This window comes from Myotis daubentonii, chromosome 3, assembly GCF_963259705.1.
Source record: "Myotis daubentonii chromosome 3, mMyoDau2.1, whole genome shotgun sequence".
NCBI classification, from domain to species: Eukaryota; Metazoa; Chordata; class Mammalia; order Chiroptera; family Vespertilionidae; genus Myotis; species Myotis daubentonii.
The window spans coordinates 174,673,315-174,700,370 of NC_081842.1; the positions used below are offsets into that span (position 1 = coordinate 174,673,315).

Here is a 27,056-nt window from a genome sequence, read left to right on the forward strand (position 1 = left end):
AATATGTTAATAAATTACATTTGAAAATTTTAAAAAATTACTTCACTTTACCTGTATATTTGATTTCATTGGGAAGTATTGGATCCTTCAACAGTGTTTGCCTACAGCTATACTGTTCAGTACATGTAGATATAGAGCATTTAGAATGTAGCTCATCTGAATTGAGATGTGCATAAGTGTAAAGTACACACCACATATCAAAGATTTAGTATGAGAAAAGAATATTAATAATTATCTCTAATCATTTTATATTCTATGTTAAAATTATATGTTGGGTATATTGGGTTAAGTAGAATATTAAAATTTATTTCACCTATTTTTCCTTTTTAAAAATTTTTAGATTTTAAAATTACATTAAGTGACACATTATATTTCTGTTGGCGAGTCAGATAGTTTTTCACCATACATTGTATCAAACAAATTTTTAGAAAAATAATGAAAACATTGAGTAAATAATAGTTCCTGTGCTAATTATTGAACAAATGGAACTATATAAAAATATGTAGTAGTGTGTGTGTGGGGGGGCGGGGGGTGTCATCATTTATACATTTAGAAAATGATTTCACTTTTCTGTTTGTCCTTAGAAGTAAAGAGTTTGGATTATTCATTAATTTGCTTGTTTATTCATTCAATAAACATTTATCAAAGGCCACATATGTAAGACACTGAGAATATTTATGCTAATGTGTCCTCAAATACTTGTTATACATCAAGTATTTTTAAAATATGTAGTGTATATTGTACTATAAAGTACTATAGAACAAACAACTAAATGGATAGCTCATTAAACAATCATTTACTTGACCTCTAATAAGTGTAAACATCATGTTCTACTAGAGCTATGAAATCAAACATAATTTAACCCTGCACACATATGAAGGATAACTTAGTTTTTCTAGTTTTCTCTTCAATATACTAAGCCCCAGTGGACATTTTTTTCAAACAATTGTTTTTCTCTATATAATGTCATCATGGATAAAAAATAGAATAATCAAAAATGAAAAACATAAAATAGTTATTGGGAAGTTATCCATAATAGTGAATTTTTTTCTCATAGCAAATTTCAGGATACTTTTTCTTTTCCTGCTTTCTTTTGTCTACCGTTTTATTTAAAATTTGGTGATCAAAATTTTATTTAAAATTTGACAATTTTCCCCTTACGTTCTTCTTTTTATTGTACATGTACAGGAAAGAAAAAAAAATTGAATCATCTCAGTTTAACCCAGAGAAATAAATCTACGACAAAAGATGATGAGTAAGTTTATTTTTGAAATAATATACACGTCTTGAAAGAAAAGGATCATATTTGTTAGTGATAATTTAAGAGAAATTATTTCTTTGCAGACATTAATAAATAGTCATACCTGAGTTGAAGTATTCTTTCTTAAAGAAGTAAAATACTTTATCTGTGATGTGCTTTACAATGTTCATATGATGGTGATATATGATACCTTAATTTTAATACTCATTGAGCCCAGTTTTTCCCGGCCTATATATAAGAGACCAGCTTAAGGTAAAACTGAGGAACACACTCTTTTCAGATTTACATAAATCAGACTTATAGATTTATGTTGTCTGGGAACACAATGCCTACCAAATAGCTGGTTCAAGAGCTAAGAATACAGTGAAGCCAGCAGAGTAAGGGATCTAGAGGAACCTAGAAGGCAACATGCCAGCAACCAACCATATTCATATTGGACTGCCAATGGTGCCTTGGATGAAGTCATTATCTGCAGAAAGCTACTGCTTATGTATTCGGGAAAGAATATTTGTTCACTGAGGCTAGAAAAATTGAATTAAGAACAGGGATTAAATTTTCAAAGTAGTAGTTCATATGTTCAGCTCATTTACCCTTTTAGCTGTATCATCTGTGTGCCACACAATATGGTGGGTGGATAGACATGAGAAAAATGAAGTTTCCATCCATTGTGAGATGATGGTCTTATGTTAATACTAGAGGCCTGATGCATGAAAATCGTGCAAGAGTAGGCCTTCACAGCCCCGGCTGCCTCAGCCCTCACGGCCCCAGCTGCCTTGTGGCCCCATCCCCCACCCACTGGTCGTTCCAGAAGGTCATTCCACAGTCCAGTCTAATTAGCATATTAGCTCTTTATTATAGAGGATACCTTCCTCATCTTAGAAATGGGTTTTGGGTAATGTTTCAAAATGTTTTTAAATCATTTAGTGGAACTCAGAATGAATTTTTCATATAAATAGTGTTGTAATTTGTAGTTATACCCCAGGTCAGGGTCACAAGTCAATATTTTTACATAATGTAGCTAAACTGCTTTAAAAAAATAGAAAGTGAGTGCCATTTAGAGTATAATAGTGATGCAGGGAAGAAGTTCTCAAAGAAGTCCCCTTGTTTGGCATCTCCTACATTTATCATTATACCCCTTTATTTGCTTTCCCTAGCCATGTTCCCCCCAACTCCAAATATTTCCATGTGTCCTATCCCAAAACATTTTTGTTGTAAATTACTAATCTTTCCTTACCCTAATTAAAGTTCCCATTTCCTCAGTGAAATCTATCTCAACTAGATATTATGAGAAAAGCATTTTTTAACTTACTATATTTAAAAATAAACAATATAGGTACAGAGTAAAAAAACAACCTCAGGCCCAGCCAGTTTTGCCCAGTGGTTTAGCATCGACCCATGCACCAATAGGTCACCAGTTTGATTCTTAGTCAGGACACAAGTCTGGGTTGTAGGCTTGATGCCCAGTGGGGGGCGTGCAGGATGCAGCCGTTTGATGTTGATATTTTTCTCTCATTAATGTTTCTATCTCTCCCTCTCCCTTCTTATCTGTCTAGAAATCCATTTTTAAAAACCACTTGTATTTTTTTTAAAATCTCAATTTGTACAAAAGGATATCCAGTGAAAGCCGATGGCAATTAAGACTTTCTGAATCATATATAATCTTGTATTTGAAAGCACTTAACTGCTAAACCAAATGACTATCTAATACAATAGTATAAAGTATAACAAACTTAGAAGTGAAAAGAGGCAATGAAGGAGGAAATGTTTTTGGACAAGAGTGATACCATGTAAGCAAGCCAGAATTACCTGCTGCTTTCCCCCTAAAACAGCTCCACTTAATCTAACTTTTTATAGGTTTTTTTTCTTCTTTCTTTTTCTGAACCTATCAATTTACTTACAGCTCACATTTTTTTCAGAATAGCTCCGATGCACAGCTATTTCCTGAAAACTCTTGCAAGGAAGGTTGTGTTTGGCATGGTCTTGCTTAAGTAAGGACCCTGGGAAGAGATTTTCAGGTTTAATTTAACTGTATATCCAGTGCCAAGACTGAATTTCAACTCAGCTAGTTCCACAAGCCACATGTGAATTTCCTAAATATCCCAAGTTAGAAACTCCTCTGTTAAGGAGGTCTGAGCTGAGTAGTTTCAAGCTGCCAACACAACCAGCCTCCTCACACTCTGATAGATATTCCTTTAATTCAGAAATCTACCGTGTTAGATAAATGATTGATTGTTGACATTGTTTCCCTTCTTTTTTGTTTACCCAATTAGTAGATTGCCACTGTTTTTGCATTTTTTTATATTTTCGGCTTTTGTAACTTAACTAATTTTTTTAAAGCTTATTTGGTCTAATAAGTATTTTTTAGTACCTAATGTTTTACTGAGCTTTTATGAATGCCACTTGATGTAATTTTGTATCATTGCACAAAAACTGAAATAAATTTCAAGTTTTAAAGCAAAAAAAAAAAGAGAGAGAGAGAGAGAATAGGTCCTATATCAGTGAGCTTTCAAGTAGCAATTGGAAAGGAAGAAATAAAACTCTATTTGCAAAGGACATGATCCTATATATAGGTCATCCCAAAGAATTCACAAGAAGATACTAGATATAATAAACTCAGCAAAATTACAGGGTATAAGATCAACACACAAAAGTCAGTTGTATTTCAGTGTATATGCAGAACAGTTTGAAAAGGAAATTAAAGAAGCAATTCCATTTATATAGCACCTAAAAGAATAAAATACCTAAGAATAAATGTAGCTAAAGAGATGAAAGACTTATACACTTGAAATTACAAAGCATTGCTGAGAGTAATTACAGAAGATCTAAACAAATGGAAAGACATTTTGTGTTCGTGGGTAGGAACATTTAATATCATTAAGATGTTATGCCCTGCCAGTGTGGCTCGGTGGTTGAGTATCAAACTCTGAACCAAGAGGTCATGGTTCAATTCCTGGTCAGGGCACATGCCCAGGTTGTAGGCTTGATCCCCAGGAGGGAGCATGCAGGAGCCAGCCGATCAATGATTCTCATCATTGATGTCTCTCTCTCTCTCTCTCTCTCTCTCTCTCTCTCTCTCTCTCTCCCTCCCCCTCCCTCTCTGAAATCAATAAAAATATTTTTAAAAAAATAGCTGTTACTACCTCCACCCAATATGAATCTACAGATTTATTATAATCACTATCAAATTCCATCATTTTTTCCAAAAATGGAAAAGCCTGTCCTCAAATTCATATGAAACTATATGGGTAGAGATCAAAGACATTATGCTATTTGGCATAAGTCAGGTAGAGAAAGACAAATACTGTATGATATTACTTATATAGTAGGTCCTCGGGTTACGTTGGAGATCCGTTCCTATGGCGCAACGTAACATGATTTTTGCCGTAAGTCGGAACCCACCTACATAAGCACCTATATCACTGACATGGAGCACATACACAGCAGTAATGAAGTGAAACAGTAAAAAAAAAATCTAAAAGGAAGATAACAATTCCTGACCTTTACTTGTGATAAATAAATAATAAAAAACATAAAGCACATATATGTACATACGTCAAAATGACGGAACTTTTTTTTTTTATAAATAAATGGGAGATGGTGACGTAACCACGAAACGACATATGTTGAGTCCGACGTAACCTGAGGACTGTCTGTATGTAGAATCTTAAAAAAAAATCACTCAAAAGGACAGAATAAAATATTGGTTGCCAGGGGATGGAGCATGGGGGATAGAGTAGATGTTGTCTAAGGGTCCGAAACTTGAGACAAGTAACAAATAAGTCCTAAATGCATAGTTGCCGGGAGCCGGTCCATCCTTGCTGTTTCAAGGGACCTGGCATATATGGCATAGGGTTCTTAATATGTTTGCTCACCTTCTTGCGCTGTGTTTTAACCAAGGTCACCTCTCCGAGAAAGGTTGAATCCCCAGGTAGGGATTTTCCCCTGAAGTTAGGGAGGGAATAAAACCTCTTAACTAAGTGCCAGGCGGGTAATTAATCATTTTAACTACGAACAATCATGCTTAAGCTACATAATCTTTACTCCCTGGAATGGAGATAAGAAACGCCCTAACCTTTGGAATAGAGATTGATAGGATTGGAATCAACTGGTATAAATACAGATGCAACAAGACAGCAAGACACAGAATTCAGAACACAGAACCTACACAGAACGTTCTCTAGAGACAGAAGAACTTCGCTGGAGAGAACATGGACTGAACCTGACTACAGAAATTGGCAAGAGAACCTGACTAGAACCTGGTGACTGAACCTGGCTGGAGAACCTGGACAGAACCTGGCTGGAGAACCTAGCGAGGGAACATGGCCACAGAACCTGGCTGGAGATCCGAAGCAGAACCTCTCTGGAGATCGAGACCAGAACTTGGCTGGAGATCCTGGCTAGGCTGCTGATCAACTGAACGCTGTCTCCGTGTCATTCCTTCTTCGCCGACTCCGTCCACACCTTTGGGGAACCCCTGGACCCACTGGGGCTGGACCCCAGCACATAGTGAATATAGGCAACAATATTTGTTAATATAATCTTCAAACGTGCTAAGTCTAGAGCTTAATTATTCCAATCACTAAGAAAAAATGATAATTATGTAACACTGGAGGCCCGGTGCACAAATTCATGCACCAGTGGGGTCCATCAGCCTGGCCTGCGGGATCGGGCCAAAACCGGCTCTCTGACATCTCCTGAGGGGTCCCGGATTGCGAGAGGGCGCAGGTCAGGCCAAGGGACCCCACCGGTGCATGATTGGGGCCTGGGTGGGATGTGGGAGGTTGGCCAGCCGGGGAGGGACCGTGGGAGGGCTCCAGAGCATGTCCAGCCCATCTTGCTCAGTCCCCATCGGCCGGACCCCAGCAGCAAGCTAACCTACCAGTCAGAGTGTCTGCCCCCTGGTGGTCAGTGCACATCATAGTGACTGGTTGACTGGTCGACTGTCCGCCCCTGGTGGTCAGTGCACATCATAGCAAGCAGTTGAGCAGCTTTAGCATATTATTAGCTTATTACACTTTGGTTGAACGGCTAACTGGACGACTGGACACTTAGCATATTAGGCTTTTATTGGATGATAGAGGTGCTAATTATCACTACAATGGCAATCTTATCTACATATATAAAAGCCTAAGTGACTGGTTGAGCAACTGGTCGTCCAGTAGCTATGACATGCACTGACCACCAGGGGGCATATGCTCAACGCAGGAGCTGCCTCCTGATGGTCAGTACACTCCCACTGTGAGAGCGCTGCTCAGCTGACTATCAGGTGCCAAACGCTGGGCTCATGGCTGGCGAGCACAACTGCGGTGGCCCAAGCCTATCCCGTGGAGACTCCCCCTGTGCACCCCTCCCCCATCCAGACTGGGACCCACATCGGGACTGACTTGGCGTGAGCCTACAGCCACTTCTTGGTCATGGGTGTGCCAGTATTGCCCTAGGACGGACGCAGAGACTGCAGTGGAGCGGCAGCGAGCCTACCGAGTGTTGGCAGCAGTCTGCGCAGCAGGACTGGGATGAGCAGGAGCGGTGCAGTGCAGCGCCAGCCCAGGCTCAGGCTCCTCCCTGGCTGCCTGCCGCTTTGGCACTACTACATCCCTCAGGGGCTGTACGACTGCTGGTTTCAGTCGATACCCGCAGGCCAGGCCTAGGGACCCCCACCAGTGCACAAATCCTTGTACCTGGTCTCTAGTTAAAACATATAAATCTATCAAATTAACATGTTGTATACTTTAAATTTACACATGTCAAATATATTTCAATTAAAAAACTGTAAATGACCCCAAATTATAGCCTTCAAAATTATAGCCATGGATGATGTGCCCCAAATTATATGTATGTAATGTTTTATAAAGAAAGGAAGTATGATATAAAGTTATAGAAATGTTTAAAAAAAAAAAACTAAGGATTGTTCCAGAATGTTAAAATGCTAACTAGAGATATGTTTGAGAAGTAGGATTACAAGTGAAGTTTTTTTTGAGAGTGCCTTTGTATCTTTTTCACACTGGAATATATTAAAGCCATAAAACATTTTTATTTTTAAAAAATCACCTTGTAACACTGATTCATAGGCTTAGATTTAGGTAAATAAGGAGATGATGGTCTATTCGTGCTCTCAAACTGGTATCGTGGAGAATGGAATAAGCCAACTACATCTTGTAGACGAAAAAGGGGCTCTGTAATAAGTCTGACTGAAAGTAACCTTACAGGTTGATCTGATCATAAATTCCTAACTGGGCAGGTCATAGTGGGTTATCATGCCCCAGGACTGTAACTTCTCTAGTAAAAGATTTTTAATCCAGCCCAGTCTACTATTTTTGTGTATCTAGGTTAACACACCTTTGAACTGTGGAACAGTCCTCTTTTCCAGACCCCTTGAAAGTTTACCCACCCAAAAGGGAGCACATAATCTTGTTAACTATCCTAGACTTTTCTCCCACCTTTATGTAATCTTTTTCATGTTCCGTCCTTAATTCCAAATGTGTAAAAGAAACAACAAAACTGTCATTCTCCGGGAGCATTTGTGATCAGGCTTCCCAACATGTTGCCAGTGTGGCTCAAATAAATGCTTAATAAAAATTCTCTACAAGCTTAGACATTTCTTAGGCCTACAATCTTTTCTCCTACTCAGTGGGAATGAGGAATAGCAAAACTCTAAAAGACAGGATGGTTGATAATATAGATTGTCTTGTAAAGGAATGAAAGAATGGAGGAGAAGCATTTACATCTCTAACCACTTGGAAAAAATGTAAAGAAAATGAATAGGAAACTGAATGTAAAATCCTTTTTCAAAAAAGAATTAAAGCTCTGAAAATGACTTGTGTTTAAATGCTTGATCTTCTTGCTAAATACAATATTTTTCTTTATTCATAGATTAATGGTGTTGCTATCTAAAGTTGAGAAACCATCAGAGGAAATCATGGAAATAACGCAAAGTTTAAGTATCACTCAGGTTTGCGCTTTTTTTGGCATATTATATATTTTTTGATGCAATTGTAAATGGGATTGTTTTTTAGTTTCCTTTTCTGATAGTTCATTATTGTTGTATAGAAATGCAATTGATTTTTGGATATTTATTTTATATTCTGCTACTTCACTGAATTCATTTCTCATTCCAGTAGTATTTTGGTGGAATCTTTAGGGTTCCCCACATACAGTATTATGTCCTCTGTGAATAATGACAGTTTCACTTCTTCCTTCTTTTATTTCTTCTTCTTGTCTGACTGCTGTGGCTAGGATTTCCAGTACTATGTTGAATAGAGTGATGAAAGAGGACATCCCTGTCTTGTTCCCCATCTTAAGGGAAATGCTTTTAGTTTTTGCCCATTGAATATGATGTTGGCTGTTGGTTTGTCATGTTACCTTTATTATGATGAGGTATGTGTTCCCTCTGTTCCCACTTTGTTGAGAGTTTTGATCATAAATGGATGCTAGATTTTATCAAATGCTTTTTTTTTACTCTATTGATATGATATGATCATGTGATTTTATCCTTCATTTTGTTTATATGATGTATCACATTTATTGATTTGCAGATATTGAACCAACCTTGCATCCCAGAAATAAATCCCATTTGATTATGGTGTATGCACTTTTTAATGTATTGCTGGATCCAGTTTACTAATGTTTTGTAGAGGAATTTATCTTCTATGTTCATCAGGGATAGTGGCCTATAATTTTCTTTCTTTGTAGTGTTTTTGTTGTTGTTGTTGGTTTGTTTGTTTTTTTTACTTTTGATGGGACTACAGATTGGTGATGACTGCTTCGGTTTCACTAGTTGTAACCTGTCTATATAGACTCTCTAATTCCTCCTGTTTCAGTTTTGGAAAAGTGTATGTTTCTAGGAATTTTCCACTTAGTCCAGATTGTCCAATATATTGGCACATTTGGCATATAATATTTCATAATTCTATCCCATTTGAAAACAGAGAATAGGAGAAAAGCCCCAGATTGGAGAATCCCATTCAGGAAAGAGTTTGCAGGGGATATGTTTAATTTACTTTTCATGGCAGTTTCTTTTCTTTTATGAACATTAATAAACTATAACATTTTAGTAATACCTATCTTTTTCACATGTAAAAGTAAATTTGTAGATTATGTTTAGTCTTTTTAATTAATAAATTATTTTTATGCAAGCATTTTAAGACTCACAATAGTTGACCTACCAGAAAATTTCCTACCATAGAGTTTAAGTTTTTCAGATGAAGGAAATAATATTTTCATTAGAGTTGTCAGTAATACTATATTTGAAGAGAACTTACTTAACTCATTTAAAATGACTTTCTTTTAGGCTTTGAAGGACAGTAGAAAGCTTCAAAATCTCATTGGTATCTCTTATGGACCATGTTTCTTAAAAAGAGAAATGAAGAAAACGAAAGAACTAAGTAAGAAGACTATGAGTTTACAATGGTGTCTCTCCATTCCTTGTTTGTAAATATTTTAATATTTTCAACTTTAGCCATAAAGCCTATTTAGAGATAAGCCTATTAATTTTCCCAAATTTAGAAGACTTCTTTATTTTTTTTCCAACATTCTTTTTTTTTTCATCTTTATTTTTGAAAGTATTACATATATATATTCCCTTTTTACCCCCATTGGCCTCCTCTAGCCCACCCCCACCCCAGGCTTTCACCACCCTATTTTCTGTGTCCATAGGTTATACATATGTACATGTAAGTTCTTTGGTTGATCACCTCCCACCTATCCATCCTCTCCCACCTTCCATCTGAGATTCCACACTCTGGTCCATGCTTCCATGTCTCTGGATCCACTCTGTTCAGCAGTTTATTTTGTTAATTAGATTTCACATATGAGTGAGATCATGTGATACTTGTCTTTCTCTGACTGGCTTATTGCACTTAGGGTTCTCCATGCTGTCTCAAAGGCTAAGAGGTTCTTCTTTTTTACCACTGCATAGTATTCCATGGTATAAATGTACCACCGCTTTTTTATCCGCTCATTGATCCGCTTTATATATATCACTACTGGAAATGTGAGAGAAATAGTATTTAAAGAATAAGAAGCCACATATCTTTTACCCCAGGATATGTTATTTCAGGGATTCCTCTTTAATGTAAAGGGAAAGAATGTACCTTCAAAACTGTAATTGGAGTTTTTTTTATGTGGTGCTCATTCTTTAAATATACAGACAGTCCTCGGGTTACGTCGGACTCTGTCATTTTGTGGTAACGTCGCCATCTCCCATTTATTTATAAAAAAAAAATGTTCCGTCATTTCAACGTATGTACATATGTACTTTATGTTTTTTATTATTTATTTCCCACAAGTAAAGATCAGGAATTGTTATCTTTTTTTTTTAATTTTTTTACTGTTAGACTTCATTACTGCTGTGTATGCGCTCCATGTGAGGGACATAGGTGCTTATGAAGGTGGGTTCCGACTTACGGCGACAATCACATTACGTCGCGCCGTAGGAACGGATCTCCAACGTAACCCAAGGGCCTACTGTAGTATGTATGATAAAGTACTGCATTTTGTGTTTGCTACCTATGCATCTGTATTACTTTGAATTTTTTTTCATGAAGTTTATTCCAACATGAGAAATTATTCACGTTCCATGTTAATTCTTAACATTTTTTTCCTTCTAGTGACAAAAGTAATAAAACAAAAACTGTTTGAAAAGAAGAGTTCAGGACTTTCTAACAAAGGTAAAAAGTTGTATTTTAATTTATTATATAAATATAATCCTTTCATCTCATTTTACCATTTAAAAACAATCATTATGAGTCTTTTAGTATACTCTTAAAAGACCAGGAATCTTCTTTGAAAAATTTTATATTGCATTTAGCAGAAGACCAGGTCTGAAGAGCTCAACTTCACTGATGACTGAACTTTTAAAATATCTTTTGAAATATAAGTTTCAGTTTAAGATTTGTAGTTTTATTAAAAGTTCTGTTTTGAGAATCCAGATAAATGGGGCAACAATGCATTAATATATAGCAGGTTTTAATGGTGAATTAGAAGGAGACGCAAAGCATAAAGTTACTTTGTAACCAGTGTTCTGAAAACTTTCAGATCATTAATGATGTTGAATCTACTGTTAACTCTTATGCTTCTGAGCATTAACAGTATGGGTAATTAAATTAGCAGGTTTTAAGTTCCCATAACACATGCACATCCAACCTCAGTAAGCAAAATAATCATGGGCTGTTAAATATTAAAACCTTTTAACCAGCTTAAGAGGCATCATTTTAATATCACTGACATGAATGCCATTAGCAATCTCTACTAAAAACTAGAGGTAGGCCTTGAAATGCGTGGGTAGGCCATGTTTTAATCTATCATTTTTGAGTACCAATGATGACTTTTGAGGACCAATAATTACTATGATTATTATCCTCACAGCAGCTCTGTAAGATAGCTGCTATTATTGCCATTACAGATAAGGAACAAGGTCACAGAAAATGTTAAGTAACTTGTCCAAACACTGCTACTTAAGTGTCAGCGAAAGGATTCCAACTAAAGACCAGTCTGATCTCAGAAAGTATGATCTTTTCATTATTCCATATTGCCTCTTCCTAAAACAAATCAAATCATCCAGTCATCCCAGCTTTCAGATTCAGACATGAAGCATAATTGAAACTGGTTCAGCCAATCTATTCTGTTAGACTGTTTTAGGATCTTTAACAGCTGGTGATGACTTTGCAGTGGAAAGCACTAGGATTCCCTGCTGGTGGGTGCCAGCTAAGTCACAGCAGGCCAGCAGAACCCCTCTTCCAGAACCCCTGTGGGAAGGGAGCTGAGCAGGCTTCCTGAGCTATTCAGTTGAGCAGCTAACTTCATTGTGATCCCAAGCATTTAAGAACATGATGGTAGCCCTTTTCTTAAAAGGCTTGAGATTTCTTTTCTCCTGCCTGGCGAACTTGATATATGGGTTTCAGTGGTTTCATTCTCTCTAAACGTGACAAGTTTTAGAGAATTATAATAGGAAATTGGAACATTTATTATTTCCCAGTTAGAAGAAATCTTGACTCTATATATTCTATGCCAATTGTGTGATTTTCTTTTAAATATGTGATTTCCTGGGACTAATTAGAATTAGGCTTTACATACTTGGCTTTAGCCAACAGTTTTGGAAAAATGAGGTAGGGAAAATTATAGAATAAATAAGTGAATTTTCACTGCTGATAATTAATGGAGAAAATTTTCCAAAAGAATTGTTTCCTTCCCTAAACATTTATTAAGACATTAAATTTATTTCCATGTGTTAAACAATTCTTGCCTTTCAGTTATCCAGTATATACTGATTCTTTGTGTGTTTATGCATGATCGGTCTTAAATCTGTTTTCTAATATTTTAGGCATTAAAACTGATTTAGCCATTACCAAGTTTTCCCTAAGGACTAAGTATTTCTTCATGCATAGAGAGGATTGTATCATTAAATCGTGTTTTTAAATTTCTAATAAGCATTGATTTTTTGTTGTGGTTCAAATGAAAATTGAGTTAGTATGTACATAACTTACATTATGTTTTAATATATATTGTATATACTAGAATATATGTCATCTTCCATTTCAGTTTCTTGGCAAGAACTACACTAGCTCCTTATATTTCCTAAGGTATCCAAACCTTCAGTAACTCTTTAACTATTTTGAAGTAATGCCTGAAAAATAAGTCTGAAGTCTGTCTTTATAATTTGAGTTTGAAATATATTTTTAATTAATTTATTTTAGAGAGGAAGGCGGGGGAGAGAGAGAACATCTATTTGTGATTCTATTTACTTATGCATTTATTGGTTGATTCTTGTATGTGCTCTGACCAGGGATCAAACCCACAACCATGGCATATTGGGATGATGCTCTAACCAACTGAGCTAACTGGCCAGGGCTGAGCTATATGTTTTTCTGGGTGCTTTTCTTTTTTTCTCTTTATGTGGTTCCTAGTATTATGTGTATACTAGAGGCCTGGTGCACAAAATCGGTGAATGGGTGCAGTCCCTAGGCATGGTCGGCAATCAAAGCGCTAGCATCTGGCATGGAAGGGCAGGTCCCAGTTGACCTCTGGGCCCCCGGGCCCCCGTGAGCCCCCTTACGCCTGAGGCATGGTACCCTAGTCCCCACACAGAGATGCGGTGAGCATGGCCGGACGCTGCAGGCCAGGGCATACTGTGGGCCTCTGGGTCGCCCAGCAGCACCACACAGAAGTTGGGTGAGCAGCATGCTCTCTCCCGGCCAGCCTCACCGACCGGCTCCTGCATGAACCCACGGGGAACCCGACCCGGCCCCTGTGGTCCTGGTGGCTGCTGCCCAGCTCACCCGGAAGAGGCCGCGTGGATGTGGGGCGGGCTCCTCGTGGGCTCCCAGCACCTGAGCACAGGGGCTTCCCCAGCACATGAGCCCTGGCATCCCAGGGGAGGGGAGCAGGGGGAGTGAGAACGAGCTTGGCGGATACCCTGCATTCTCACTGCACCTCCATCCCCATCACACCTGCCCCCAGGTAGCTGGCAAGAAGTCGCAGTGGTCACCAACACCTGTCACGTTCCACACCACCTCCTGGTGGTCAGCGCATGTCATAGCGAGCAGTCAAACTCCCAGGCTCCTGGTCAAATGACCACCCAAGGGGACACTTTGCATATTGGGCTTTTATTATATAGGATTTTTATTTTGGTGGCATATTTTGTTTTGTTTTATTTTTTGGTTAAAGTTGATGTGCAGCGTGACATGCACATATATATGTGAATTTTTTGCTAAGCTAATAACTTTAAACTCTTTCTATTCATACATTCATTTTAAGAGGACTTTGTTAGTTTTGTCCAATATCTCAAACTAGTTTGTTTATATGTTTCTTATTTGGAGACCTGGCCTTGAACATCTTATAGAAATTTCTACTTTTCTCTTTTGGTATGCTGTTACCTAGAATTGTATAAATTTAAAAATGTTTTGTGTATGTTCATAATGTTGGAAAGTATATAGTTAGGAGATATATAATATAAAAATCCAGCCCTGTAATATGTGTTAGATTTCTTTTATTAGGTAATTATGAAATGAGAATAAACAAATACTTGTTTCATTATCAAAAGAATGTCCTTCAGCCCGGCCAGTGTTGCTCAGTGGTTGAGCGTCAGCCCATGAACCAGGAGATCATGGTTCTATTCTGGTCAGAGAACATGCCTGGGTTGTGGGCTCGATCCCCAGTAGGGGATGTGCAGGAGGCAGCTGATCAATGATTTTCTTTCATCCTTAATGTTTCTATCTCTCTCTCCCTCTCCAGTTCTCTCGGAAATCAATAAAAGTATATTTTAAAAAAAGAAGAGGAATGTCCTTCAGATTCTTATAAAATTTTCCTAGAATAGTTAAAGTAGACAATACCAGGAGAATTCCAAGACTAATGTTGTAGTGGACCCTTCAAATTGGTCCCTTAGTTGTATATTCTTTAAAGTTCATTGCTGGCTTCTTTAGCATCAGTTGCAGTCTTTATTACACACACAGGAGTATACTTGTAAAAATAACACTAATGTTTTAAATAAATAGACATCTGACACCGATTCTTAAAACTTTATATAACTTATTAAAAAAATTGAAAAGAGTACACTGAGATTTTTATAGTTTTTAAATCAGGGGATGCCTTGATTGAGTGTATAATATACTCTAGGTTTTTTATAGTTTGCTAACTACAAATTTCTTAAACAAAGGAAGGCTTCTTTTAAGTTACTTAGGAAGTAAGCCTAACTTCACTTTCCTTAATAATATTGGCTTTATGACTATTAAAAAAATAATGAAATGAAAAGTTCTTTTTCTATTACATTTGGATGTGAATTTTCATAATTATTTTTAATTTGTTATGCTGAACATTTAAAACATGACCATTCAATGGATTGATAGAGACGGAATATCACATTATCATCACATGGTAAGGCATAAAATTTACTTTACATAATCATCCTCAACTTAAAACAACTTAATACAAATATTCCTAAGTCAATAGATGGCATTATATAGTACTTAGTATTTTCATTTTTTCTGGAGATATTAGAAAATGCCATCATTGTTTGTCTGTGTCTACTGCTTCCAGTAAACAAAATGTTTTTGAAAAGAATGTAAGCAAATTATAGAGCAGTTGCCAAGATATGGAATCTAGACACTTAACTTCAGTCCAAAACATATTTTATTATTTTTGAGAATAATTGTGTAGGTTGTAGTATGCATATTTTAAATGAAATGTTAACCATCTGAACTTTCTATTGTTCAAAAAAGTTGCTTGTTTCAGCTGTTTGTAATACAAAATATTTCAGCATTTCTATTGCTAGCCTTAAAAAGAAAAGCACAGACTATAATGTTTCTGTTTTCTTTAGCTAACTTAACTGTCTCTTACATTGTAAAATTCATCTTAGTTATAGGATTTTAAAGTTTTCAAATTTGTGGACTACAGGACAAATTTTAAACTTTTTCTGTTCTAAGACTATAAAATAGTTTGATATTGCCTTTTCATTCTAACCACCCACTGAAGTATTTTTCAACTTAAAAATATGTTGTTCTTTTTCCCACACAGTCTTGAAAAAAGTATTCATTATATCAGCTAAATAATTTTACTTCTAAAAGGGTGTTTTTTTCTGTTATATCTTAACAATTAAAGAATATTCTTTTTCGAACAAATGCTTAGTTTTAAAAGCACTGAAGTTTAATGTTTAGACATTAAGAGTTTTAGGAGAAACAACAAAAATTTCCTTTGTGCTTCAACATTCTAAGTTTATCAGAAGATTTGTAGAAAATGGAGATATTAGTTTTGGTCACACAAATATCCATTAATGTACAATTGTAGTCCTCAGCTCTTTGTAAGGGTTCAGCTGTCATGTAAGCTGTACCTGGGTTATACCTTTCCTCGTAATAATGATAATGCCTTTTTTTACATTATTTAGCACTGTTTGGGGGATACGTTTCAACTGCTTACTTGATATTTGTCTAGGATTTAAGGAAAAACTGCTTTATTACTTTTCACAGCTTTTTAAGTAATTTTTTCCATAATTTAAATTTATTTATATTATGCTAGAAGTATGATAATTTTTATCTTTAAGTAATCATTTAAAAAAATTAAACCATAGACCTGAATTCATTTAATAGCAATTATGTGTTTAAGAGGTATAAATAACCTGCTACCAGACATTACAAATATCCAGGTGCTCTGTATGTGCTGATGACAACAAAATTGAAACGAAAGACTGTAATAATTCTGACTGGTTTTCTCTGCAGAAGATATTGATTATTTGTGTGTGGTGAGAGATTTGGAAAATTCAATTAAAGGAGTTGTGCAAAGGTTTCATAAATTTTCTTTCTACAGCGTGTACACAGACATTGTTGCGTATTAAATCAATGCAGCACTTCACAATATATTTTCTTTGAAACATAAAAATAAATAACATTTAAACAGTTCTGCTTACTACAGAAACAAATTTTATTTTCTGTGAAGCATTTAGTCATGTGCTATCACTGACTCATACACATTTGCCAGCTGTAACAAATTTTATAGACATTTTCTCCAGAGACATAGCTCACATACTATGAATTTTTAAATGAGCAAATGGTGAAGAAGGGATGTCAGCAATATAAAAATTGATCAGCTAAAAGATAAAAGCATAAGTAAAGAGATTTGTATGGTAGTCTTAATAGGTTTTATTAAATAAAAATACTATAAAAAGACAGTAATGAACAGACTGAAGACTAACTGTTCTTGAGATGGAGAAAAATTATTCTGGCACATTTATTAGAAATTGCTTTTATGTCACCTGACAGTTGAACTTTTTTCCCCCATTTTAACTTAGAGTAGTCAGAAAAGCTCCTCAAAAAAAAGTTAGTTAAATTCTCTAAGTGGTTTATATATTTTAAACACATATGTAATAATAGATATTTATAGTGTTATATAGCTAATTATATAGTTTAAAGCAGAACTTGTGTAATAAGTAAATGTTAGGTGATTTTTTTCCTTCAGCTCAGACCTCACGTAGGAGGAAAGTAGTCATTTTAATTCATGCTATTCACAAATTGGGACTCCAGGCCTCTCTACTGCTTCTCTCTCAACCTGGGGTGCTCTTTCTTTCTTCTCCATCTAGTAAACTTCTGCTCATTCTTTAAGGCCAGTTTTAGGTGCCACATTCTCTGTGAGACTCTCCAAGCTAAATTGCTTCATCTTCTAGACTTCTACAACACTTGTCTGAATGTTTATAAATGTATCACATTACAGTGTTGTGTATTGTGATTGTGTGGTTACAGGGCTCTTTCTGGGCTCTTCTCCGCAAACAAATAAAAGCCATCTCTATATTGTTGCCCCGCAGCCTACTATAGAGCCCGGATAGAAGGTCCACAGTGCATGTTCAGTGAATGAATAAAAACAAATGGGCACTCTAAGAATTTTTTAAAGGAATTACCAAAATATTTTCAAATACTTACAAATTGCTATCTCCTTAATGCCTCATTCACTCAACATTTATTGAATACCTACTATGAGCCAGGCACTCTTCTATACACTAATGAACAAGACAAGAATCATAGAAGCTAGCACAAAAGACAATTGTAATAAACCATAACCATACATTATAATAATAAATCTCTTGGCAGTTTTCATCCTAAATTTTTAAATATACATTCTGAAACAGAGTCAGGCAAATCAGTTGAAATGAGAATTTATAGCCCCAAAGCTGCTAATTATAATGTAAAATAAAACTTTATGTTTGGGCTCTTTATTTTAATTTCATTTTGATTCAGCATTTATTCTGCATCATATACTGTGACAACTTGCATTGAATTATTTTCTGAAAAAAAATCTTTTTTCTTTCATACAGAGTTACGTCATCTTGACAGCTATGAATTCCTGAAGGCCATTTTAAATTGAGGTAATGCTTCACCTTTCTAATTAAGTATAATCTTGTTAAATTTCACTGCTTTGTTCAGTTGGAAACATTTTATTTGCAGCAAATTTGGTACTGTCTGTCTACAAAGAAAATAGGGCCATGTGCTTTGGAGCTTAGTTGATTATATTTTATCTGTTCTGATAAACAGTAGGAGGGAAGTTTGACAAAATCTATGAGTTAGAGACTGATTTTAAGAAAACACTGTTGGAAAATTGTTTTTGGACAAGAATATGGTCTAGCTTTTGGAGAAACCAAGATGGCGGCATAGGTTAACGCCGGAGATTGCTGCCTCGAACAACCACTTCAAAAAACAACTAAAAGACGGAACGGACATCATCCAGAACCACAGGAAGGCTGGCTGAGTGGAAATTCTACAACTAGGAGGAAAGAGAATATCATACCCAGACTCAGAGGAGGCGCAGTGCTGAAGTGAAATACTAAGGTGCGGAGTGCACACGGAGCGGGCTGGAGGCGGAGGGCGCGGTTGTTGTTTTCAATCGGGAGGGAATTTCAGACTCTGAGCTCCAGATCCGGGCGAGTCTCTAGGGACCCAGTCTCAAACAGGAGAAGCGGGACTGTCTAGCTTCGGTCGGAACTCGAAGGCAGCTTTCTCTCCGAGGTTTGCACGGTTGCTGGGACTCTATGAGGCAGAGCCCCTAGGGACGGAACTGAGAGCAGCCATAACTGCTCGCTCCAGCCCACCCTGTAGATCCCCAGGGACCCGCCCCGCCCAAGCCCTGCGCAGAGCCAGTTGCCGGATAGCCTCAGGCAAACGCTAGATTAGCACCGCCCTAGAGATCCAGCACAGAAGCTCTCCCACTGCAGACACAGCGGACTCTCATAGCCAGTTAGCTGGAGGTCAAATCACCCCCGGTATTGCCGACAACAATCAAGGCTTAACTACAACAAGACTGCACACAAAGACCACTAGGGGGTGCACCAAGAAAGCATAAAAGATGCTGAGACAAAGAAACAGGACAAAACTGTCAATGGAGGATATTGAGTTCAGAACCACACTTTTAAGGTCTCTTAAGAACTGTCTAGAAGCCGCCGATAAATGTAGTGAGATCCTCAAGAAATCTAATGAGACCCTCGATGTTATGATAAAGAACCAACTAGAAATTAAGCATTCACGGACTGAAATAACGAATACTATACAGACTCCCAACAGCAGACCAGAGGAGCGCAAGAATCAAGGCAAAGATTTGAAACGCGAAGAAGCAAAAAACACCCAACCAGAAAAGCAAAATGAAAAAAGAATCCGAAAATACGAAGACAGTGTAATGAGCCTCTGGGACAGCTTCAAGCGTACCAACATCAGAATTATAGGGGTGCCAGAAGATGAGAGAGAGCAAGATATTGAAAACCTATTTGAAGAAATAATGACAGAAAACTTCCCCTACCTGATGAAATAGACTTACAGGTCCAGGAAGCGCAGAGAACCCCAAACAAAAGGAATCCAAAGAGGACCACACCAAGACACATCATAATTAAAATGCCAAGAGCAAAGGACAAAGAGAGAATCTTAGAAGCAGCAAGAGAAAGAAACTCAGTTACCTACAAGGGAATACCCATACGACTGTCAGCTGATTTCTCAACAGAAACTTTGCAGGCCAGAAGGGAATGGCAAAAAATATTCAAAGTGATGAATACCAAGAACCTACAACCAAGATTACTTTATCCAGCAAAGCTATCATTCAGAACTGAAGGTCAGATAAAGAGCTTCACAGATAAGGAAAAGCTAAAGGAGTTCATCATCACCAAACCAGTATTATATGAAATGCTGAAAGGTATACTTTAAGAAGAGGAAGAAGAAGAAAAAGGTAAAGATACAAATTATGAACAACAAACATGCATCTATCAACAAGTGAATCTAAGAATCAAGTGAATAAATAATCTGGTGATCATAATAGAATCAGGGACATAGAAAGGGAATGGACTGACTATTCTTGGAGGGGAAAGGGGTGTGGGAGATGCGGGAAGAGACTGGACAAAAATTGTGCACCTATGGATGAGGACAGTGGGTGGGGAGTGAGGGCGGATGGTGGGGCGGGAACTGGGAGGAGGGGAGTTATGGGGGGGAAAAAGAGGAACAAATGTAATAATCTGAACAATAAAGATTTAATTAAAAAAAAAAAAAGAAAACACTGTTGATCTGACCAGGCTAAGTTTAATTCAGAGCGAGGTATCTAAGTAAATATAAAGAGGACACTTAATTGAGTACCTTTAGTAGAAATATCTAACTAGATACTGACAGGTGAGTTATAGGGCACATCTGTCTGAACAAGATATAACAAGTCTATCAATTTCTAAATGTGCTAAATTGATTAATTACATATTAATTAGTTATTCCTTTTCTTTAAAACAGTTCCTGTGGATTCAGCAATACAAGTAAAACATGACATATTTCTAAATAGCTTATTATAACTTAGCCAGCTAGAAGCAACATGAGTCATGATGTGTTATTAGTGTTTACTATACCTGTAATTGAAGGTTCACATTAAGAACTACCATTATCCCAAACTTGGGGCATCAATATTAATTTTCTTAGAAGCTAACCCGATGTTGCTGCTATCTCTTAGAAACAATGCAAAATGAAATAATTCTATTCTATTCTGAAAATACATTTCTTTGGAAATGGTATCTCAAATAATTGGTATCAGCTTCCTGACAAACTAGCCTCTTCTTAAAATATCTGCAAAGCACCTTATATAGTAAATGTCACTTTCATTCATTAAATTGTTCATTCTGTTGTACACAACAAATAATAGCTTATAATAACAGCTAATATTTATTGAGCACTCTCAGTATACCAGGTACTGGTATAAGCTCTTCATAGATATCCCATTTAATCTTCACAATAACTTATATGAAGTAGATATAGTTATTGTCTTTATAGGTAAGGAAACTGAGAAACAAAGAAGTTAAGTATCTTGTTCCAGAATTACCTAAGAGACAGGCAGGATACTAACCTGTATAGTTTGGTGTCAGTCAGTACTCTTGCCCACTGTACTGCAGTAATCTGTGAATGTCGGGTTTCACTACTGGTTAAAGGTTTTAGATCCTATTAATCAGTAAGGATATCATATGTGCACACATGCAAACATGTAGTTATTATAGGGTTAAATCTTTTATAAAATTTCTGATCCATGGAAATCCAACAGAAAACTTGATGGTGATCATAAACACATTTTCACAGTTACACATTGGACAGGTGAACAAGCACATTTAGTCTGTGACAGTCCCATTAGTGACCTTTAGAGGAACTGAGAATAGCTTTGCGGTCATTGAATCTAGTAAAGATCATTACATGTTAGGGGTGTTCTTCTGAGTCTTTAATTTGAGCAGTACTTTTAAAAAACCTGAAAGAATTAAGGTTGACCTACCAGGTAACTTCCTTTTCCGTGGGAAGCAACAAAGAGAAGTAACAGTGAAATGAAACTTGACTTACTTTTGAGGCATTTCCCTGGGTTCTTTTGACTGTGTTTTCTTTTCTCTTTGGGTACTTTCTTCATGATCTCATCCATTCCTTGGCTATAGTTCTTACCTTAGTGTATATTATTTCCAAATCTATTTGTGATCCTCCTCCTGATATAAACCCACATCTCAGCTGCTATACGTTGTCTCCCAAATATGCTGATTTCATCCCCCCCTCAACTGTTCTTTATTCTACCTTCCTAGGGTTTGTGTTCATCTAATGTTAAGGCTCAAAACCTCAAAATTCTGTCTCTCTTTTTGTTCCCACATCCAAACTGCTGCCATGTCATATCACTTCCAAAAATGTTTACTTCTCTTTCCCATGCCCACTACACTAGTTTATTTCTTCATTACCTCTCCTCCAGAATATCATCATCCCCATTGTAACCTGCCTCTCTGCCCTTTGGTCCCTTTTCTGTATAGCCTGTCTTACTGCTGGAAAAATTATGCTTTAGAAGATATTACTCTACCATAGTCACGTAAAATCCAAATTTAAAAACTCTCCCTGATCTGACCACAATGTGCCTTTCCAATTTGTCATTGTGCCTCAGTCATTCCAGATTATTTGCCATTCTCCAGACACATTCCTCATTTCTTTACCATTGTTCTTGTCTCCTCTATTTGGCATACCTTTTCCCCCAGCATTGTCAAAATTTTGCCCATCTTTTTTTTTTAAAGGAATGGCTTTTTTAAAATATGTTTTTATTGATTTCAGAGAGGAAGGGAGAGGGAGGAAGAGATAGAAATATCAATGATGAGAGAGAATCATTGATCAGCTGCCTCCCGCACACACACCCCACTGGGTATCGAGCCCACAACCTGGGTAAGTGCCTTGACCGGAACTTGGGACCCCTCAGTCCACAGGCTTAAACTCTATCCACTGAGCCAAACTGGTTAAGGCAAAATTTTGCCCATCTCTCAAAACCTGCTTATAACTCACCTTACAGGAGGCTTCCTCAGATTCCTCTCTTCTGTGTTCTCATTGCTCTTTTATCCATTTGTCATAGCTGCCCAACTGGCATGACTAAGGGAAGGCATTAAACGATCTGGTTTTGTCCTATGCCTTGGAAACCTCTATCAGTGATCATATCCGTGGTGCCACTGTGGCCAACTTCTCTGTCTGCACATCAGCTTCTGCCCTCAGTCAGGGGAACCACCCCATACATATTCACTCCCAGAGCCTTTAAAAAGTGAAGCCTTGCCCGAGCCAATTTGGCTCAGTGTTAGAGCATTGCAGGCCAAACTGAAGAGTCCCAGGTTCCATTCCAGTCAAGGGCACATACCTTAGTTGCAGGCTGCTCCCCGGCCTGGGCCCTGGTTGGGGTAGGGGCAAGTCTAGGAGGCAACCAATCAATGTGTTTCTCTCACATCGATATTTCTGTCTTTCCCCCTCTCTTCCACTCTCTCTAAAAATCAATGGAAAAATATCCTCAGATAAAGATTTAAAAAAAAATGAAGTCTTATAAAATAATCCTATATAATAAAAGCCTAATATGCTAAGTGCCCGGTCATCCATTCAACCAATCAAAGCGTAATATGCTAATGATATGCTAAGTCCGCTCAATTGCTCGCTATGACGTGAACTGACCACCAGGGCGCGGATGCTCCAACCAGTAGGTTAGCTTGCTGCTGGAGTCCAGCTGATCGGGACCGAGACAGGCTGGACACGCCCTGGAGCTCTCCCGTGGCCCCTCCCCTGCCTGATCGTATACCAGTGGGGTCCCTCGGCCTGGCCTGCCCCCTCTTGCAATCCTGGACCCCTTAGGGGATGTCGGAGAGCCGGTTTCAGCCTAATCCCACAGGCCAGGCTGAGGAACCCTACCAGTGCATGAATTTGTGCACCGGGCCTCTCGTGAGATAATATTGTAGGGGACACTGGGATCCTTTATCTAGAAATAATGTGGGTAAATCACTTCATTAGCAGCAGTATGAGGCTTAGTATAAATAGTACCATGTATAATGTCAACCTTGTGAAACCTAGTAATCAAGCTAAGAATATCAGATTTATGTTATTATACACATGAAATAATAATATATGGCAAGCTATGATAGTACTACAAGTTCAGACCCTTTGTATTTTTAGGGTTCTGGGCAACAGCAAATTCACAATAGGATTGAGTCCAAAGAGGATTGAAGTATCAACTTGATTTTTGGAGGAATTGATGATAATCTCCAATATAGGAGGTTCTCTGGTAGAAGCTTGGGGTCACTAATATGGATTCTGCCTAAGGCAAAAGTGGGACCTCCCTTCTTCCACATGAGTCTAAATCTGGAACTCTGTGTGCTCTCCTGAACCTGACAAGAAAGCTGGATCTTTGAAATAGACTCCCATGTCCATGTGCTTCTGCAACAGTGAAGACCACACATCTGCCTTATATGTTTTGTAGGAGGTAGAATGGGCTAGTCTCTTCAACATTAAATTAGGAACACCAAGACCCCTTGGACTTGAGACTAGACAGTAAAAGGAAAACAAAATAGCGGGGAAGAGTGTTGTATAGAGTAGTGGCATGTCCTATTAGTAGTAACATGTGGACCAGTGTTCTGGACTTTGACCATTTAAATGTGTCACTTTCATGGGGTATAGAAAGCAAAAGAGTTGACAGAAGTTCCTTCCTCTTCAGACTGAGAAGTATAAACATTCTTCTCCAAGTACCAAATGAAGAATAAGCAGTGGTATAGTAATAAACAACAGACAGATCATCTCAGGGTGGTTTAATGAGGTCGCTTGTAAGGGTTCATGATTTTAAAGTCAGTTCTAGTTATTCCACTCTACATTATGGCTGACAGAGGGCCAGCCAGACCCTAGTAATGGAAACTTTGCACTTTACTAGGAATTTGGCATTTGAAAAATGAAAAATTACTAATTTTAACAGGCTGTGTAAACATAGTAGGCAGAGAAAATGTGAACAAAAAGGCAGAAAAGCAGAATAATTGAACGGTAGAGTCCAGCCCCATCATTGACAGTTGTGACCGCCAGGCTACTGAGTTCACACTTTATTCATTAGGCAGAAGCGGACCGGTGAAGGAGCAATCCAAAATGTTTCAGAAAGAATAACTGCATGAACAATGAATCCTGTCAAAATGCTGCTCATAAACTGCATCACTGGGTTGCTTTTTATTTGTGTTCTGAGATATTCCTCTCTAGAACAGTATGGCAGTGTAGAGATAACATAGTGCCACTCCCTACTCTTGTGCCACAACATACCTCACATTGATCAAAGCATTTATTTTTGCTGGATCCTGAATTTGGCCTCAGAATCTTTCTCAACACAATTTTCCTAGCAGCGATGGTCAGCTGATGAAACATCTTTACAGGCACTGGCATTGTCATAGAGAACAGGGTTTGGATTAAATGTCCATCACCAGCTCTGTTACCTATTTAGCTGTGTGGCCTTAAACAAGATACTTGCTTCCACTAAACTTGAATTATAAAATGGGACTGATAACATTTACCTGTGGTATGGTACAAAATAATTAGTGCCTCCCCCAGAGTAACTAATAAATTGGTCTTCCTTCCTTCTATAGTGTTACCATTAGTTCTGGTAACTGTGTATCAATAACATATAAGGATATTAAAGTGATTCAGTTTTCTAAAGGAGTTCAGACCAGATTCAAACCAGAGTTGGTGGAAGTTGTCTAATTGGCAACCGATCTTCTTATAGGATAAGAAGAATATATATAAGGAAGGTCAATGCGGGGGCGCAGGGGGGGGGGGGGGCGGGGGAGGAGACATAAAATAAAATTGGAAAAAATAAAAAGAAGTATATATAGACTCTCAAGAATAGCAGCCCATCATGCTTTACTTCATAACTACCAATGTAATCAAGGAAAGGGCTATTTCAGGAGTGAATGGTCCATGTGCCCTATGGGAATATATGCCATCAGTTGCCAAAGACAGCTTTCTTTAAAGGCTTCCTTACACACAAGGGTCCTAAGGCCAAATAGACAAAAACTTCTACCACCACTAGGAGTCCCCAGAGGGACACACTGTGAATAGGAATGTCAGTAAATACTGTCTTTTGGGGGTGGGGGCAGCTGTTGGAGGAAACACCTGCTGCAAGGCCCTTAAGGCTTATAGACAAAAGGCATGTGAATTTTGGAGTTTTTGATAGGCCCTGTTGGAGTTTTAGAACACTCTCAGAAGTATGTCAAAATCCATATTCACATAAAGTGAGGAGTGCTATGTCAGAGTAGTCATATTGACAATTATTTCTGAAGTGAATCTTGCTTAAAAGGCTCAAAAATAAGCAAATGAGAGATTACCAGTATCTAAAGTAGGTATGAAATCACATGATAAATGGGTGTTTAAATCATTTCTTATCTATGTGATGCATGTTAATTTGGAAGCTAATTCTTGATGATTTAATAATAATCATCTTTTATATCCTGTAGGCATTCAGAAGAAGTGTATTCACTCTGAACACCAACTTCTGCATCTGCCTGATCATATTTAAAGGAACAGAAGAAATGTTTGTAATTAATCTGCCCAGTAAATACCAGATCACAGCACTAGGCAGGTGCATGTCTAGATAAAATTTCTTGCAGCTAATTTAAACTTTCTACACACACCAGTAGATAATCTCAATGTAAATAATACATTTCTTCTTGACCCTTTAATGAATAAGCCAACATGTAGACAAGTATCTTGACTTTTATTCTATATCATGTATGTTTCTGTATACTTTTAGCATTTGTGGATAGATTTAATAAAGCATTTATGAAAATGGCACCTTTGGTAGAGCTGTATATTTTAGAACTCATTAAATCTAATGGTGAGTAGATTTAGGTACCAGTTGTTCCATTTAAGGACCAGATGTGTATTAATTAGATTCTTTTTAAAACTTTAAAAATTTATCCAGAAGTTTATTGTGTAGCTATTATCTCAAGGGTGAATTTTTATTATACTCTATAGTTATTTCTATTGTAGAGAAAAAATATTTTTAAATTTTTAAAATTTTCACACCTTTTTTATAAAATACCAGATGCATTTTCAATAGACATTTAAATATGAAGTTGTTTTTAAACTGAACTATACAAATCACTGAATTTAAAGAAGAGAATTTTCTTAGGGGCAGTATGTGATCCCCTCCAAATTATTTTGAAGCATTAATTCTGTTTCTCTATGGTGTTGTTTTATATCATCATGTTTGTGCTATCACAAAATAAAGGAGAATATGCCCTAACTGGTTTGGCTCAGTGGATAGTCAGCCTGCGGACTCAAGGGTCCCAGGTTCAATTCCAGTCAAGGGCATATACCTTGGTTGCGGGCATATACCTTGGTTGTGGGCACATCCCCAGTGGGGGTGTGCAGGAGGCAGCTGATTGATATTTCTCTCTCATCGATGTTTCTGGCTCTTTATCCCTCTCCCTTCCTCTCTGTAAAAAATTAATAAAATATATTTTTTAAAAATAATTTAAAAAAATAAAGGAGAAGAGGAATCACAGAATATGTTATAACTT

General features: G+C 37.3%; 1 protein-coding gene across 2 annotated transcripts in view; it reads left to right on the forward strand.

Annotated features, from left to right (window-relative positions):
• The window catches only part of ITGB3BP (integrin subunit beta 3 binding protein), a 62,131-nt gene extending 35,806 nt beyond the window's left edge, over positions 1–26,325 (forward strand). Inside the window, exons 4-9 of one of the 2 annotated variants that reach the window (XR_009451964.1) lie at positions 1,189–1,255; positions 8,132–8,210; positions 9,549–9,688; positions 10,867–10,926; positions 18,051–18,101; positions 25,989–26,325. Coding sequence is in view for 1 of the 2 variants with exons in the window: in XM_059689306.1 (XP_059545289.1) it covers positions 1,189–1,255; positions 8,132–8,210; positions 9,549–9,642; positions 10,867–10,926; positions 18,051–18,100 (350 nt within the window). In the remaining variant the exon portion in view is untranslated. The remainder of the gene's footprint in view (positions 1–1,188; positions 1,256–8,131; positions 8,211–9,548; positions 9,689–10,866; positions 10,927–18,050; positions 18,102–25,988) is intronic. The other variant, XM_059689306.1, reaches the window with a different exon arrangement.
• The last annotated feature ends 731 nt before the right edge of the window (positions 26,326–27,056 follow it).